General features: G+C 52.2%; 1 protein-coding gene across 17 annotated transcripts in view; it reads left to right on the top strand.

Moving 5' to 3' along the window:
• DENND1A (DENN domain containing 1A) overlaps positions 1-13,109 on the top strand; it is a 553,551-nt gene that overhangs the window by 506,477 nt on the left and 33,965 nt on the right. Inside the window, exon 20 of one of the 17 annotated variants that reach the window (XM_063635983.1) lies at positions 6,685-7,282. The exons of the other annotated variants lie outside the window; for them this stretch is intronic. Coding sequence (XP_063492053.1) covers positions 6,685-6,741 — 57 coding nt within the window. The 3' untranslated portion in view covers positions 6,742-7,282. Of the gene's footprint in view, positions 1-6,684; positions 7,283-13,109 lie in introns of those variants that run through there. 17 annotated transcript variants of the gene reach the window in all.

Below are 13,109 nucleotides of genomic sequence, written 5' to 3' on the forward strand. Positions count from 1 at the left end.
AAGTAGGAGGCAGGGTGTAGGGATGGGCACAGCTGTCTGCCGTTGCCTGTGATAGCTTCTGGAGACTCAAGTGTGACAAAGTCCACTGCAATCCCGGGGCTAGGAAAGGAGAAGGGTAGAAGCTAAGAACCTAGGTCATTCGTTCAGCAAATCATCACTGATGCCTACTCTGTGCCACATCTGTGAAAACAGAGATGGTAGTGACACGGTTCCTGACTTCAGGGGTCTAACATTCTCGTGGTGAGTGGTTCAACTTAATCCTGATGGACAGAATCCATCTGGTAGTTTTGAAAAGCCCAGATTTGTGCTTGTGTGATCATGCCATAGGGCATCTCTAAGTGCCCTTTTTGTTTGTTCTAAACTCCAACAAGTTTGGTCCTCAGGGTGGTCTCCCCACCGGCATTCTCATGAGGTGCCCATCAGCTCCTCACGGCCAGCTTGCTAGAGATCACTGTGAAATAGATGGAATGTTTTGTTAACACCCTTGCTTTTTATCTGCTTCAAGGACTAGGTAGAGAGCTTGTCTTTCTAAGATGGGGGTGTGCATCTTCTTCAGGCTGTGTCCAAACCAAAGAAACTAAACATGGTGGCTGTTCCAGGCTGTTCTGCGATGAGGTGGCAGCTGATTTCATGTTAAGTGTCTGCCCCTGGTCCAGGCTTCCCCACTTGCTTTCCCCAGCCAGTTGCAATGGACGTTTCTCACCTTTTAAATAATTTCTTTGGTGCAAGTTATGGTCTCCAGAAAAGCTCAACTAAAATACACAAAGAGGAACAGAAACTAGGCTGGCTGCAGAATGGCTGACTGATTGCAGTGTAGAGTCCAGCCAGAGAGGGAGGTCCGAGCTGGGCTTTGCACCTAGGACCTGTGTTTCATCCTCCCTTCCCTTAGATGGAGCTCCTCCCTGGCTCCGTTCTGCCTCTAACTCTACTCCCTTAGGAGCCACGAGGCACTCTACCTGTGGTTTCTAGCACCACCTTTGTTCTGGGAGCTCCAGGTTTCTGTTTCTAGCTCATTCCTGTTTCACAAGCTTCAGCCACTAGAATGCCTTAGTCAGACTTCCGAAACCAGCTGTACCCTAGTTCCACCAAGCTGTCAGCCCCTCTGCACCCATACATTCCTCGTATCCCTGGGGTCCTGTGTCTCTCTCCTCGACTGGTCTGTGAGGCACAATGGGCATCAGAAAGCATCAGCACACGTTGAGATAGGCAGGGCCTGCAGCCTCCCGAATGTGGGCACCTCTCCAGGATTCTCTCCCTGACCACTGGTTTGCCTGTATGGTCAAGAGGACATACCCAGCCTCCAGGACCCTCCCTGCCAGAAATCACCACCACCCCTGCCAAACCCTGACCACAGCTAGGCCTTCTAGACTGGAGCTCCCTGCCATCCTCCTTTCCTGGCAGTTCCTGCCCACCCTTCAAGACTCTGCGAAGTGCCCCTGCCCTGGGCAGAGTCTCTTCTTCTCTAGTCCCTAGCGCCTCATATTTATTTGTTCACCAGCTCTTCATGGGCATCTGCACTGGGGGACCCAGGGATGAATCAGCCCCTACCATCTCTGCTGCCAGGAATGATTTTCCTCTTCTGTTCCACCTGAACAGAAAATCCTCCCAACCCTTCAAGGCCCTGCTCAGGCATCGCCTTCCCTTGACAAGCCCCCGCCTCCACCGACTTCTCCAAGCCCCGTCGTTCCCTTGCTGCTCTGAGCTGGCACTGGCCCTATGCCGGCTTGCTAGGGGTGCATTTATACCCTGTCCCGCAGAAAAGGACAGAATTGGCCTTCTCTGTATCTTTGGCACCCTCACAGGGCCTGGCACAGACGAGCTGCCCCATGAGAGTTTGGGGAATGACCAAGTGGTGAATGAGTGCAGGCAGGAAAGGCAGTGACGTGGGGAAGAGGCGAGGCCAGGTCCACTCACTCCTTGTGCCTTTGTGTAGTCAGTCGGTTCAGTAGAGCCGGAGAAATCCAGCAAAAGGCAGTGACTCTTGTTCTGCGGCGCCTGCACGCGCTTTAGAATCCCCGCATGCAGCGCTGGGTTGTGAGAGACAGGATCCTGAGTCCCCCAAGGCTCCACCTTCAGCAGTGTGACAGTGGGGCTTCTCTGCCAAAGGACTGGCCAGAGCCTACAAACGGCATTTCTTTAAAGGTCTGTGTCGGAGCTGCTCAGAATCCAGCTCCCTGCCGGGGAGATATGGAGCCCAACAGGACAAGAGCAGGAAATCTGATTCAGCGAGACCAGAGCAGACATTTTCTCAGATTAGGATTCTCTGTGCCAAAGGTGGGGAGTTTATCACAGCAGGGAAGGGGAAATAAAACATAAAATATTGAAAATAAATTATATCCCGCAAGCAAGATCCTCCGAGAGAGTCAGCTCTGTGTCTGTGGCTGTGCGGGGAGTCCCCGCCCCATGGTCACAGGAGTGCTGTGCCAGAGGCTGCTTGTCGCACATCCACCATCAGTCCCTAGCCCTGGCGGAGCCAGGTAGTGCCTGCGGGCTAAGGAAATTATTAACCTGGCCGTGCCCAGAGGAAGGGATGGCAAGGACTAACCAAGAGATAGAGAGTTAAAAGGGGTTGGGTGGACTGAGGGGTTTTCATTACAATGTAGACCTCCTGTGTCTCAGCCAAGCCCCTTCATAAGCTTCGTCTCACTTAATCTTCTCAACAGCCCTCTAAGACTGATGCGGTTATGATGATCCCCAGACAGCTAATGCTCAGAGAGATTAAGCACCTTGCCCAAGGTCACATAGTAAGTGGCAGAGCAAGAATTAAAATCCAGGCCTATCTGATGCTGGAACCTGGGCTCTCTGTACCCTTCTCAGGGGTGGGGGAGCTTGAATTTTATCCCATAGGTGCTAGGAGCCAACGAGGGTTGTATTCAGAGAAATAGCAGCTGAGAATATATACGCTAGGCCACTGTGGAAAGGGATGGAAGTAGTTGAGGCAGAGAGACCACTGATGATCCCACGGACATTGCTCAGGCCAGGGCTGGTGGGAGCCTAATCCAGGACACTGCTTATGGGGGTAAACATGAGAAAATCATCCGAGAGACATTTAGGAGACCCAAAGGACAGAACTTGGCGGGCCGCCAGATGCCCTGCGTGGGAACTGTTGAAGTTGATCATAGAATAGCACAGGGCTGGACACAGGCTATGTTCCTCTTCATCCAGCCGACATGCCCCAGTGAGGCTTGAAGTGCAGTCCGTGAGGAAGGGATGTCCCTTGGGGTGTGCAGGATTGATGGACACCTCCCTCAGCAACCCAGAGTAGAAGTTTCTGCTCAGGGGCAGAATAGCCTGCTTGGAGGAAAGACGGTACAGCTCCCCCAACCCTCACTGTCCTTGCATTTTCCCCGGGGCTGTCTACCAACCACCTTCCTTTTTATACTCTCCCAGGGTGCTGTAAACACCAGGATACCCGTAACTTACTCCACCCCCTCTCCCCAGCCCAGGGTGTGGAATGTTATGGCTCCTTCTCTCCAGGTTGCCAGCTCTTCAGCCCCCAGGTCATTTCCACCAAGGATGATGTACAGTATTATGCTAAACCAACTTTATTGGCAGCCCCTTAAAATGCAGGCCTGTACCTACGATGGATGGAGAACATCCAGTTGTTTAGCCAACCGCTTACAGTTTGTTGCAAACTTGCAAGAACCACACACAGGCCTCTTGTTAGGCCTGTTATGCCAAGTACCCCATAAATAAATAGTAGCGTGTATCTTGGTGCATCAGGGCTGGAGTATGGAAATAGAGGTACTGTATAAATAATGCATATTTACAAAATAAATATATCCCGTACATGAGTGTGTGCAGCCATAACCAAAGCACCTAGCTTAACAACCACGGAAAGCTTTGAGGGTCTGCCAAGTGATCAGCTTCCATCCATCAGTGTGCACCAGCATTAGAAATGACCGCTGAAGGGAGGGGGTCCTCCTGCACGCTGACCTTGAGGCCTTTGCATTGAGGCAAGTGGTGAGATTGCAGGTGGGCACCCTGACACACAGCTTTTCTGCCAAGGTGTGAAACCTACCACAGCCATGTGTTCCTGCAGATGTCTGAAGGTCTACCGCAAAGCAGAAGGCTGATTAGCGCCGAGTTGCAGGACGTAATGGGTTGCACCTACAGGAAGAGGGCTGGCTGGGGGAGGAAGAGATTTCCTAATTATGCAGATTCACTTTGGGTTGCAAAAGGAGCCGGTGAGTTGCCTTTCCAGGGGACTCTTACCGAAGCCATGTAACTTTCAGCCATTCACCCTGAAGGCAGGGCTGAGCTTTCGGGAAGTCAGTGCCCCGTCTCTGCCGCCCCTTTTTGAGCTCTGAACCCCACCGGGCATCCGGCTCTAGCATCTGGAGCTCGGAAGAAGCAGCTGACAGAATGGCCGCTGGAGTGGGCGCCCCTCCCCTTGGTTGTAATGGCACAATGCTGGATTTCAGTATTTTAAATGAAAAATATATGCAGTTAGCTGTGCGCTGACAATGTCCTTGAGGATTTGACAGTGAGATTTTCCAGCAGTTGGTCTTCGTTAGGATCCTGGCGGTGTTTAATAAGGCAGTCGAACTGCTGGCACCTTGGGTTCCTGTTTGTTCTCCGAGGGCTCAGGGGCTGCTGCGGTAAGCACATCGACCAGAGCTGATCATTACAAGGGCGTACGCCACCATGAATAAAAATGTCACACGTTTTCCCATCTCACAGCGGTACAAAATGTCAGTCCTGTCAAACACACATTGCAGGGAGCTGTGTGCAGTCCGTACAAATTGGAGAGCTGCATATTCCCCCAGCCTTCTGATATTCTTCATTTGAAGCTGAAGAAAAACAGTTGTTAACCTATTAGCTAGGATTTTAAACTCTGCTGAGGTGGTGGATGGGTAGACTTTGACACAGATAGAAATGTATTCCAAGGTCCAGGAATTTTAAAACCAGGTTCTCCATCCATTTGTTCTGAGGGAAGGGAAAAAAAAAAACAAAACCTTCTGTCTGGTGAACCTGACTATCTTTCTTTAACAGACACACTAGGGAAATTTTGGGATATTTCATATATAAGCTTCCCATTGCTTCCACGTTTGCATTCCACTCGAAAAGTCTATTGCTTTGGGGGAATGGCCCTGGGGCTCAACCCGTTAGGCTAGGAAACCTGTAGGTAGAGGGTTTTTCCTGATCAGAAGCATGCCAGGAATGATGCCAGTCTTGCAGACAGAGTAACTCAAATGATGGGGACAATGACTGGCGGGTCTGGCATTATTCAGATGCTGGGTGATGGCTTCACTGATAATTTGATGCTAGTTCCCCACTCTTGGGCAGCCATTTACTTTAACTTGACTGCGTGCCATGCCTTGTGCCAGGAGCCAGATGTGAACCCTCAAGGACTCACCTTCTTAGGGGAGGGACAGAGGTAGGAGTGCCCGACTTTTGTGAGCCAGGAAGAGAGAGAGAACTTCTGGGGGAAAGGAACAGAGTCATGAGGGATGCAGGGATCCATCAGGTGGGTGAGTGAGGGGAGGGCTTATAGGACCAGCATGTGTGTTGTGAAGGGCCATGGCCTGTGAGGGGGCCGGCTGGAAAGAAGGGGCTGCTTGTGATGGGGTTTATGGAGGGGATGGGCCAGGTCTTGAATGGCCTGCTGGGGACAGGGATGTGAGCAGCTCCCCTGCGCTGCCAGTGGCAGGGAGAGCAGTTGGAGGCTCGTGGTGACCTGGCCGAGGAGTCCTGGACTCCCTTTCTAGAGGGTGCTATGCACTCCTCTCTGGACCTCTGCAAAATGAGGAGAATGCTTCTCATTTCCTAGTTGCATCCTGTTAGGGTGGACATCATTCCAGAGATGATAAATGAGCCAGGTTTTGCTGAGCTGGCCCTGGCCCTTAAATGTACTGAGCAAATTCTCACCAAGTAGGGACACGGGCCTGGTGAAATGCAGGCGGCTGCAAAGACAAACCTTTCTGTGTGGTCAGAACAGACTTAGCAGGACAAAAGTCTCAAAGGATGTCAGAGGGAGGACTTTCTGGGGAGAGAGAGGAGTGGACCCGAGGAGGTACGTTTTAACATCTTCTGCTGTTGTGGTATGTCAGGTCTCCTGGGAGCAGCGTGGGCTTCTTTGGAGTCAGGCATACTTGGGCTTGGATCCTGGCTCTGCCACCAGTTAGCTGTCAGGCCGGGCCTAGGCAAGTCACTGTGTGACATGGCCTCAGTTTCTTCATCTTTCACATTCTTGGAGGGTTGCTGAGATGAATAGAGACCTCTCATGTAGATCTCCTAGCAGAGGGCCTGGTACGTAGCAAGTGTCGGAAAATAGTAGCCCCAGGGAGGAGATCATTTCCCCCAACATCTGGAAGCCCCTCTAACCTCACCTCGTGTCCCCCTCCTCCTGGGAATGTCACCCAGGCACCCTCAACGGCATCCTAGATGCATCCCAGCAGCAAGGCGCCTGCCTCCTGCTTCTGTCTGGGCAAAGAATGGCATACGTCAGCGAGGTCCCTGCCCCTGCCCAGGCACCAGCCGCATCTGGTGCCCGACCTCCGGCCGCCAATGGGATGCCACCTATTCAGACTGTGCACCTGCACCCGACTAAAAACAAAGGGCTCCCCTCCCCCTGCCCCACTGCTGGCTCTCCTCCCTCCCCCGCCTCTGTCCCCCAAGCGGCTAGGGTCACCCGGCCCCCACGCAGCCTTCCCTCACAGCTGCCTCACTGCTTTTGTTCAGCATGTGAACTTCCCCGTCAGCCGAGCTCCTTGCACGGGAAGTAATCAGGGATCTTGACAAGGCTTCAAACCACAAATGCCACTACAAATTAACCAGCACCACTACAAAATACTACTCCTGTCAACATCGGGGAAGAATGCACTGCTCTTCAGGACCAGTCTGAGACGTCTTTCAGCTCAGCACTCACTCCCAGCAAAGAGAGTGCCGGGACCCAGCCGGAGAGAGTCGTTGACAGGACTGGCGAGCCCCTGAATCCTGAGCATGCACTGTCCAGAGATCATCTCCGCGAGGCCCCGTGGCAGGTGCTGCGGCTTTTCTTCCAGGACCCCCTTCGATCCTGAGCACCCCCTCATCCCCCTCGCAGGTGGCGCCTCTGGAGGGCAAGTTGTGGGGCACCCAGAAACCTCACTGTGGAGTCTGCCATTCAGAGTGAAGCCCAGCCCCACCTCTCTGCGTCTTACCTATGTGCTGTGCCTTTGGGCAAGAGGCTTCCCTTTCCCTGTCTGCAGAGCGCCAATCATAATAGAGCCTCTGTCTCAGAGTCGCCAGGACCACTGGGATATCCTGAGTAATACCCGGCCCCTCCCAGCCTCCCTTCCTTTCCCTGAAGAAACATGTCCTTGTTGCCCTGTGTGAGTGGACTCTCACCACGTGGAAACCTCTTCCTCAGTGTGACGTGGAAGTCCTTCCTGTACAGCATCTTGCAAGGAACATACCTCTAGTGTGACAGCTTGTTACCTCTGCAAATGCTTCAGGCCTCAGGATCCCCACATTTCCTCTGGATGCCCCGCTGAGTGGCTCAGGCAAGGAGCATGCTGTATGCTACATGACACCAGGGCCTGCCTGGTCTTCTCCAGCTGCCCTGGCTGAAGCTCTGAAGTGGAGGCAAGTATTTGATCCTCCCCTACAAGCAGCACAGCCCTCGTCCAGGGCGGACAGACAGGATCGGAGACAGCGATGGGCACTGGGGGCTAGGTGAGAGCTGTGCCTGCAAGAGAGCTTCTTGGGCATCTCAAAGGAGACACTCCACAAAAATATCGCTTCAATACGCTCCTTTTTGGAGGCATATCAAAAGCAGCCCTCTTTTATTTCCATACCTTGCATAATAGCAGATTTCCAGTCCCAAAGTGTAGAGGAGCCTTGCTCTTGGCGCAGAGGCCCTTTGTAAAGCTACAGAAAGCTTTGTCTTCCCCTCCCAACTGGGTCTGTTTCATGCACAGGCCAGAGCATTGATGTGGCTACTAGCCAGGAAAAATTAACCAGGTGAACACTCTCCTCATTAAACAGCGACAGAGTTTAATTGTGAATTTGCTCTCTTCCCCCTCTCCATTCCTGGCCGTGTATTTGACTGGGGCATGTGCCTGGGACAAACTAAGAAATGGCAGGGCCTATCCAGCTTCCCCCTCTGGGGCCAGGCCTCCTCCATTTGAGGCAGGTAGGCACCTGGCAGGGAAGGGACAATTCAGAGTATACATTGCACACAGAGGATCTGAGACCCCCTTTGGGGCCAGCTTCAGAGGCTAGCTCTGTCATGTACCAGCTGCCATCAGGCACACCCCACCTTCTTGGCCTCCCCTCCCCAGCCACCCCAATCTTTGCATGCACAAAAGTCTTCAGCCTTTAGTGAACCTGGTTGGTCCCTGTGGCCTCCAGCATCTGTGCTCTTCCATCTTCTCACCTATACCACTTCCCAGTTGGGGTCTGGCCTGTCTCCTGCCAACTTTGACATTTCACCTTCTATGTGGCCCTGCTGTCCCAGCAGTGAAGTGGAGATGCTCATTCTGATGGCATGGTCCCAGATGTCCCCTTCATTGGGGACTGAGTGAATCCATGGGTCCATCTCTAAACAGCTGCCTGCCCTCTGCCCCATGCACAAACATCATAGCACCCCTGCCCCAGCCCATAATTAACTCAGGATGAGCTCACTGGCCCTTTTCTCAGGGCCTGTCATCCACCTGCTCTGGACAACCCTGGGCAAGTCCTTGCTTGCCCTCATCTGTGAAATGGGTAGCAGCCCTCATTCCCTGCAGAGGAGCCTTGCACTGGTGATTGTGCAGCAGCTGCTCAGGCCCTGGAAGCACCGGCAGCAGAAAGTGCCTTGGCTCTGCCCACAGCACAGGCAGGCTGGCCCCCAGGCAGCAGGGACACCACCTCTCCTCCCCTACACGCTGCGCTCTCTGCCCCCAAGTCACCACCTGGCAGTCAAGTATTTTCCACCCTGCAGCCCTGTGTGGGGCGCCCACTCATCCATGCCACCCAGGTAATTAAGTTGCTATTCCAACACACCTTCCCCTCCTGACCTTTTGGAAACAGTGTGTTTTGCTGCATCAACAAATTAACTGCAAATCAGATGCTGTCCTCATAAATGCCGGTTTCATATCCAATGAGCATACGCACCTGGCCCGCACAGCTGACAGATAGAGATGCCGAGGGCCAGGCAGAGACCAACAAAGGCCAAAGAGGTCCCCTCTTCTCAGGGACTTCTTTGTCAATCACGCCTTCGGTCTTACCCTCTCTTGTGTTGACATCTCCCAGCAATGGTGTGGCCAGGGCCGGTGGGTTGACAATATGGAGGCCTGGGCAGGCTCCTGTGATTGGAGGGGAGTGTCCGTTCTTAGAAGCACACCCATCCTCCTCCAGTGCATTTTCTATACCAAGGACGTCAAGGTTTCTCTTATTGTGTCTCTGATTGTATCCCTCCCACTGAGCTCAGAAGAAAATCCGCAATTCTCAGCCTGACATTCAAGGCCCTCTTTTTATCTGACCTCCCCCAGTCCCTCCCAGGTCCTGGCCTGCCCTGTCCTCATATTCAGCCTCACTCTTGTCTGATTGGACCACTGTGGTTCCCCTGTCCCCTGTCCCTGTACTCCCTACCATCTCCCCTCCCCAATCCATGGCAGAGACCTTCCTCTGTACCCCCTGCATGACAGTGCCCTCTACCAGAGTCTTGTTGAGACACATGCCCCTGTGCCTGGGATGCCACGCACTGTTTGTTGAATGAATGGATAAATGAATCACGTGCTTCCTTTGGAAAGCACCACAAAAAGATGCTCAAATAAGGAAAGAAGGAGAAGGTGTCAGTTACTCTCTCATCAGCCTTTTCTCTGAGGCACAGATCTCTAACAACAGATTCTAACTTCAGAAGGGGCAAGGATTAGAAGAACCATGTCAGAAAGGATTCCAGGTGACTTTGGAAATTTTAGTTGACAAGGATAGCACAATGGGCCAAGAATACCTGCTTGTTTTAGTTTTTGCTACTAGCTGTGTGACCTCATACTAGTCCCTTAACCTCTCTGGGCCTCCTGTTTCCTGTCTCTGTAACAGGGAAATAATCCTTCTCTAACTTGCCTCACCAGGGACTGTGAGGTTCAAAAGAAAGAAGAGAAGTTAAAATGCTTTGAAAGGAAAACACATCATATAAATAGAAGAGATTATTATTAAAATCCAGTCTCCTTCAACAGAACCTTGCTGACAGCACACAGCTTTGGAAAACCAGGGTCCTCACGTCCATAGGACTTTTCTGGAAAGGCCTGTAGGTACCATGGGGAGACGGAAGATGGAGTGGTCCCATTTCATCTTTGGGATATCAAACCAGAACCTCATGTGGCTGTAACTGTACTCTCATCCTCACACCGGTGCTTATAACCTGGGAGTTTTGCCATTTTACAGAAGAGTTCACTGAGACTTAAGAGAGATTAAATAACTCGCCTAAGTGGCAGAGCCAATATTGAAGTCAACTAGAAAATGACAGAACCAACTCGTGAACCCATGTGTTTCTAACCCGAAGTTTATTTCTTGGGGTTTAGCCCACCAATATTTCTTTCACTTTAAGGAAGTTATTTTCCCGTGATGTAGGTCAAATCCCACCAGACTCTGCAGTCGTTAAGGACAAGGACTGTGTCTTATTCTCTGAATCCCCCTGGTCCTGGCCCCCAAATAGTTGCTCCATAAACACACACAGGAGGAATCCTTCTACTCTGTGACAGGCCATCTGCTTCCCCGCCAGACGTGTTTTTCAGGAAAGCAGGCACTTTGTGTTGACCATCGAAGAAACCTCCAGCCTTCTCCCCACTTCGCCAGCCCTCTCACCCCTCCTGCCCTGGCCCAGCTTGGGAAGTGCCTGAGGAACTGTCAAATTGAACTCTCCTTAGCAAAAGATCGCCAAAGGCCCAGTCTTTTTGAACTGACTTAAGAAACAGCAGTCTGTGTAGCCACATTTCAACCCGGCCAGTGGACAGAGGATCACATATAACATGACCTCAATGCAAAGATGACCAGACCACTTCGATTCTCTGCTGCGTCTACTTTAAAGCTCTTCCAGTTTTACCTTCCTTTCCTTCAGTGGTGGAAAGAGCGCTCAAGCAGTCAGCGGTCAAGAGGCCTTCCCGATGACAACCAACGCTCCCAGCTCTGCCCATTACCAGCTGGGGGTGTTGAGCAGGTCGCTTTACCTCCCTCCAATCTGCTCCCTTTTCCATAGCCACTAGGACACTTAGCAAGGCCAGGAGCACCAGGGTGAAAGAGGAGCAGGCTCAGGGGCCCAGCCCTGGGCTATGGGCTGGGGATGCAGAGAACCAGAGCTGAGTCAGATGGGAGAGGAACCACTCCAGGTTCAGAATAACTTTCACTGAGTCCTGGCCAGCTCTGCCATCTTCTCGGGCCTCACACCAGTAGTCCCTACATTCAGCTAGTGCTGGCTTCAGCTTCCAGAGCACCGGGGCCACTCTCTGGAAGAGAGCATGCCTTTCTGAGTTGATCCTTTCCTAGCTCATCTCCTTACCCTCTCTTCCCACCCAAATCACTACTACTCACCTCCTACAGCGTTAAATGGTCTCCAGAGTACTCTTCCCCCATCTGTGTCCCCAGCTGGGGACACCCCAGCTTATTTGGGAAACTGCAACCACCATGGCCGATGACCCCGCCACGCCCTGTCTAGGAAGCAGAGGCCTCCCCAGCAGCGTGTCCACTGTGCCCCTGGCCCTGCGTGAAGTTCCATCAGATGCCCCCATCCCTGCAGCAGGGCCCTTGTGACTGGCCTCACAGATGAGGACACAGAGGCCCAGGGAAGTCACTTGCTTGCCAAAGTCACTCAGCAAACCAGCTAGGCCTGGAGCCCCTGCAGTGGGAGCAGGAGGGCCCTGCACACAATCAGATGTTCTAGTGTCCGAAATCTGAGACTGCTTCCCGTGGGATTACTGTCTAATCCACTGGTGACAATCCAGCTGCTCACCTGTCCCCAGCCTCAGCTCTGGTCCCCAGGGCCTACACACTCCTGGCAGTGCATCCTGATAATTAGTGCAGCCCTCCCCTTCTCCCTCCCCCCAGCCCCAGGGTTGGGGGTCTTCAATGCACACCCCCTGGGAGTTCACCTTTCTCTTCCTGGCACCCACCCCACAGGAGGTGTCCCCATCATATGCTCCAGCATCAGAACAAGCCCAGGATCCATGAGTGCAGCCCCCATCCCTATGCATTTCCTCTGGTGACAGGATCCCTTCATGCCGACAACCCGCAGGGAAAACTCCCCGAGTGTCAGAAGGGGCAGCATGGCTTCCTGTTCTTGGTTGCCATTGTTGGGTTTTATCTGACTGGGCGCTCCAGGACATCTGTACCACATTACTCTTTCTTGGCATCCTTACACCCCCCTGGCTCACTCTGCCAACTTTTAGAATGGGTGTGGTCAAGAAGCTGCTTTCTTCCCACCATTTATCAATTCAGTTGCAAAACAGCCAGCACTTCCCGATGACAAGCAAAAGAAAATGAGTTAATTGAAGAATCTGGAGAATTGATATTTGGCGTGTTTTTACATGTGCCAGGAAGTTTAAGCCAAAAATGATTTGCTGAGCACCTATTAGGTATCAAGTACTCTACTAGACCCTATGGTAAATAGAGAAGTGAGTGAGCTGATAAACGACAGCTGGTGTGCTGTAGATGTGAGGCGGGGTTTCACCAGAGATGAGATTGCAGAGGTGGATGGCGGGGCCCTGAATCTGGAGGGCTTTGAACACTTCAGACAGCATTTTCCAGGGGATATTCATGGGTGTTATAGGGAAAGCAAGTCTATGTTCAAATAAACTCGGGAAATAGGACTTTTTAAAAAAGAGTTAATAGGTTTTTGCCTGGTTTGGGTGGGTTTCTTTCTTGTAAGACTCGCCAGTCTTTGCTATGCTAACAGGCCTGTGAATCCCCAAAAGGAGCAAGACAGAAGACAGCATTTCTCAGATTTGCCTGGCTGGGGAACCTCCTTTTTACCCTTCATACAATGCATCTCCCAGGATGGTGTTTCTCAGCAGACACCCTGTGAGATGCCGGCCTTCCACTGAGAGGATTTCAGCTGCCAAGTGCCAAGATTGGGCGGGCATTTTTTTTAAGTCCTCTCTGGAAACAAATGTAGGCGATGGACTGGGAGGGGGAGAGGCTGGAGGCAG

The sequence above is a fragment of the Symphalangus syndactylus genome, chromosome 3 (genome assembly GCF_028878055.3).
Source record: "Symphalangus syndactylus isolate Jambi chromosome 3, NHGRI_mSymSyn1-v2.1_pri, whole genome shotgun sequence".
Lineage (NCBI taxonomy): Eukaryota > Metazoa > Chordata > Mammalia > Primates > Hylobatidae > Symphalangus > Symphalangus syndactylus.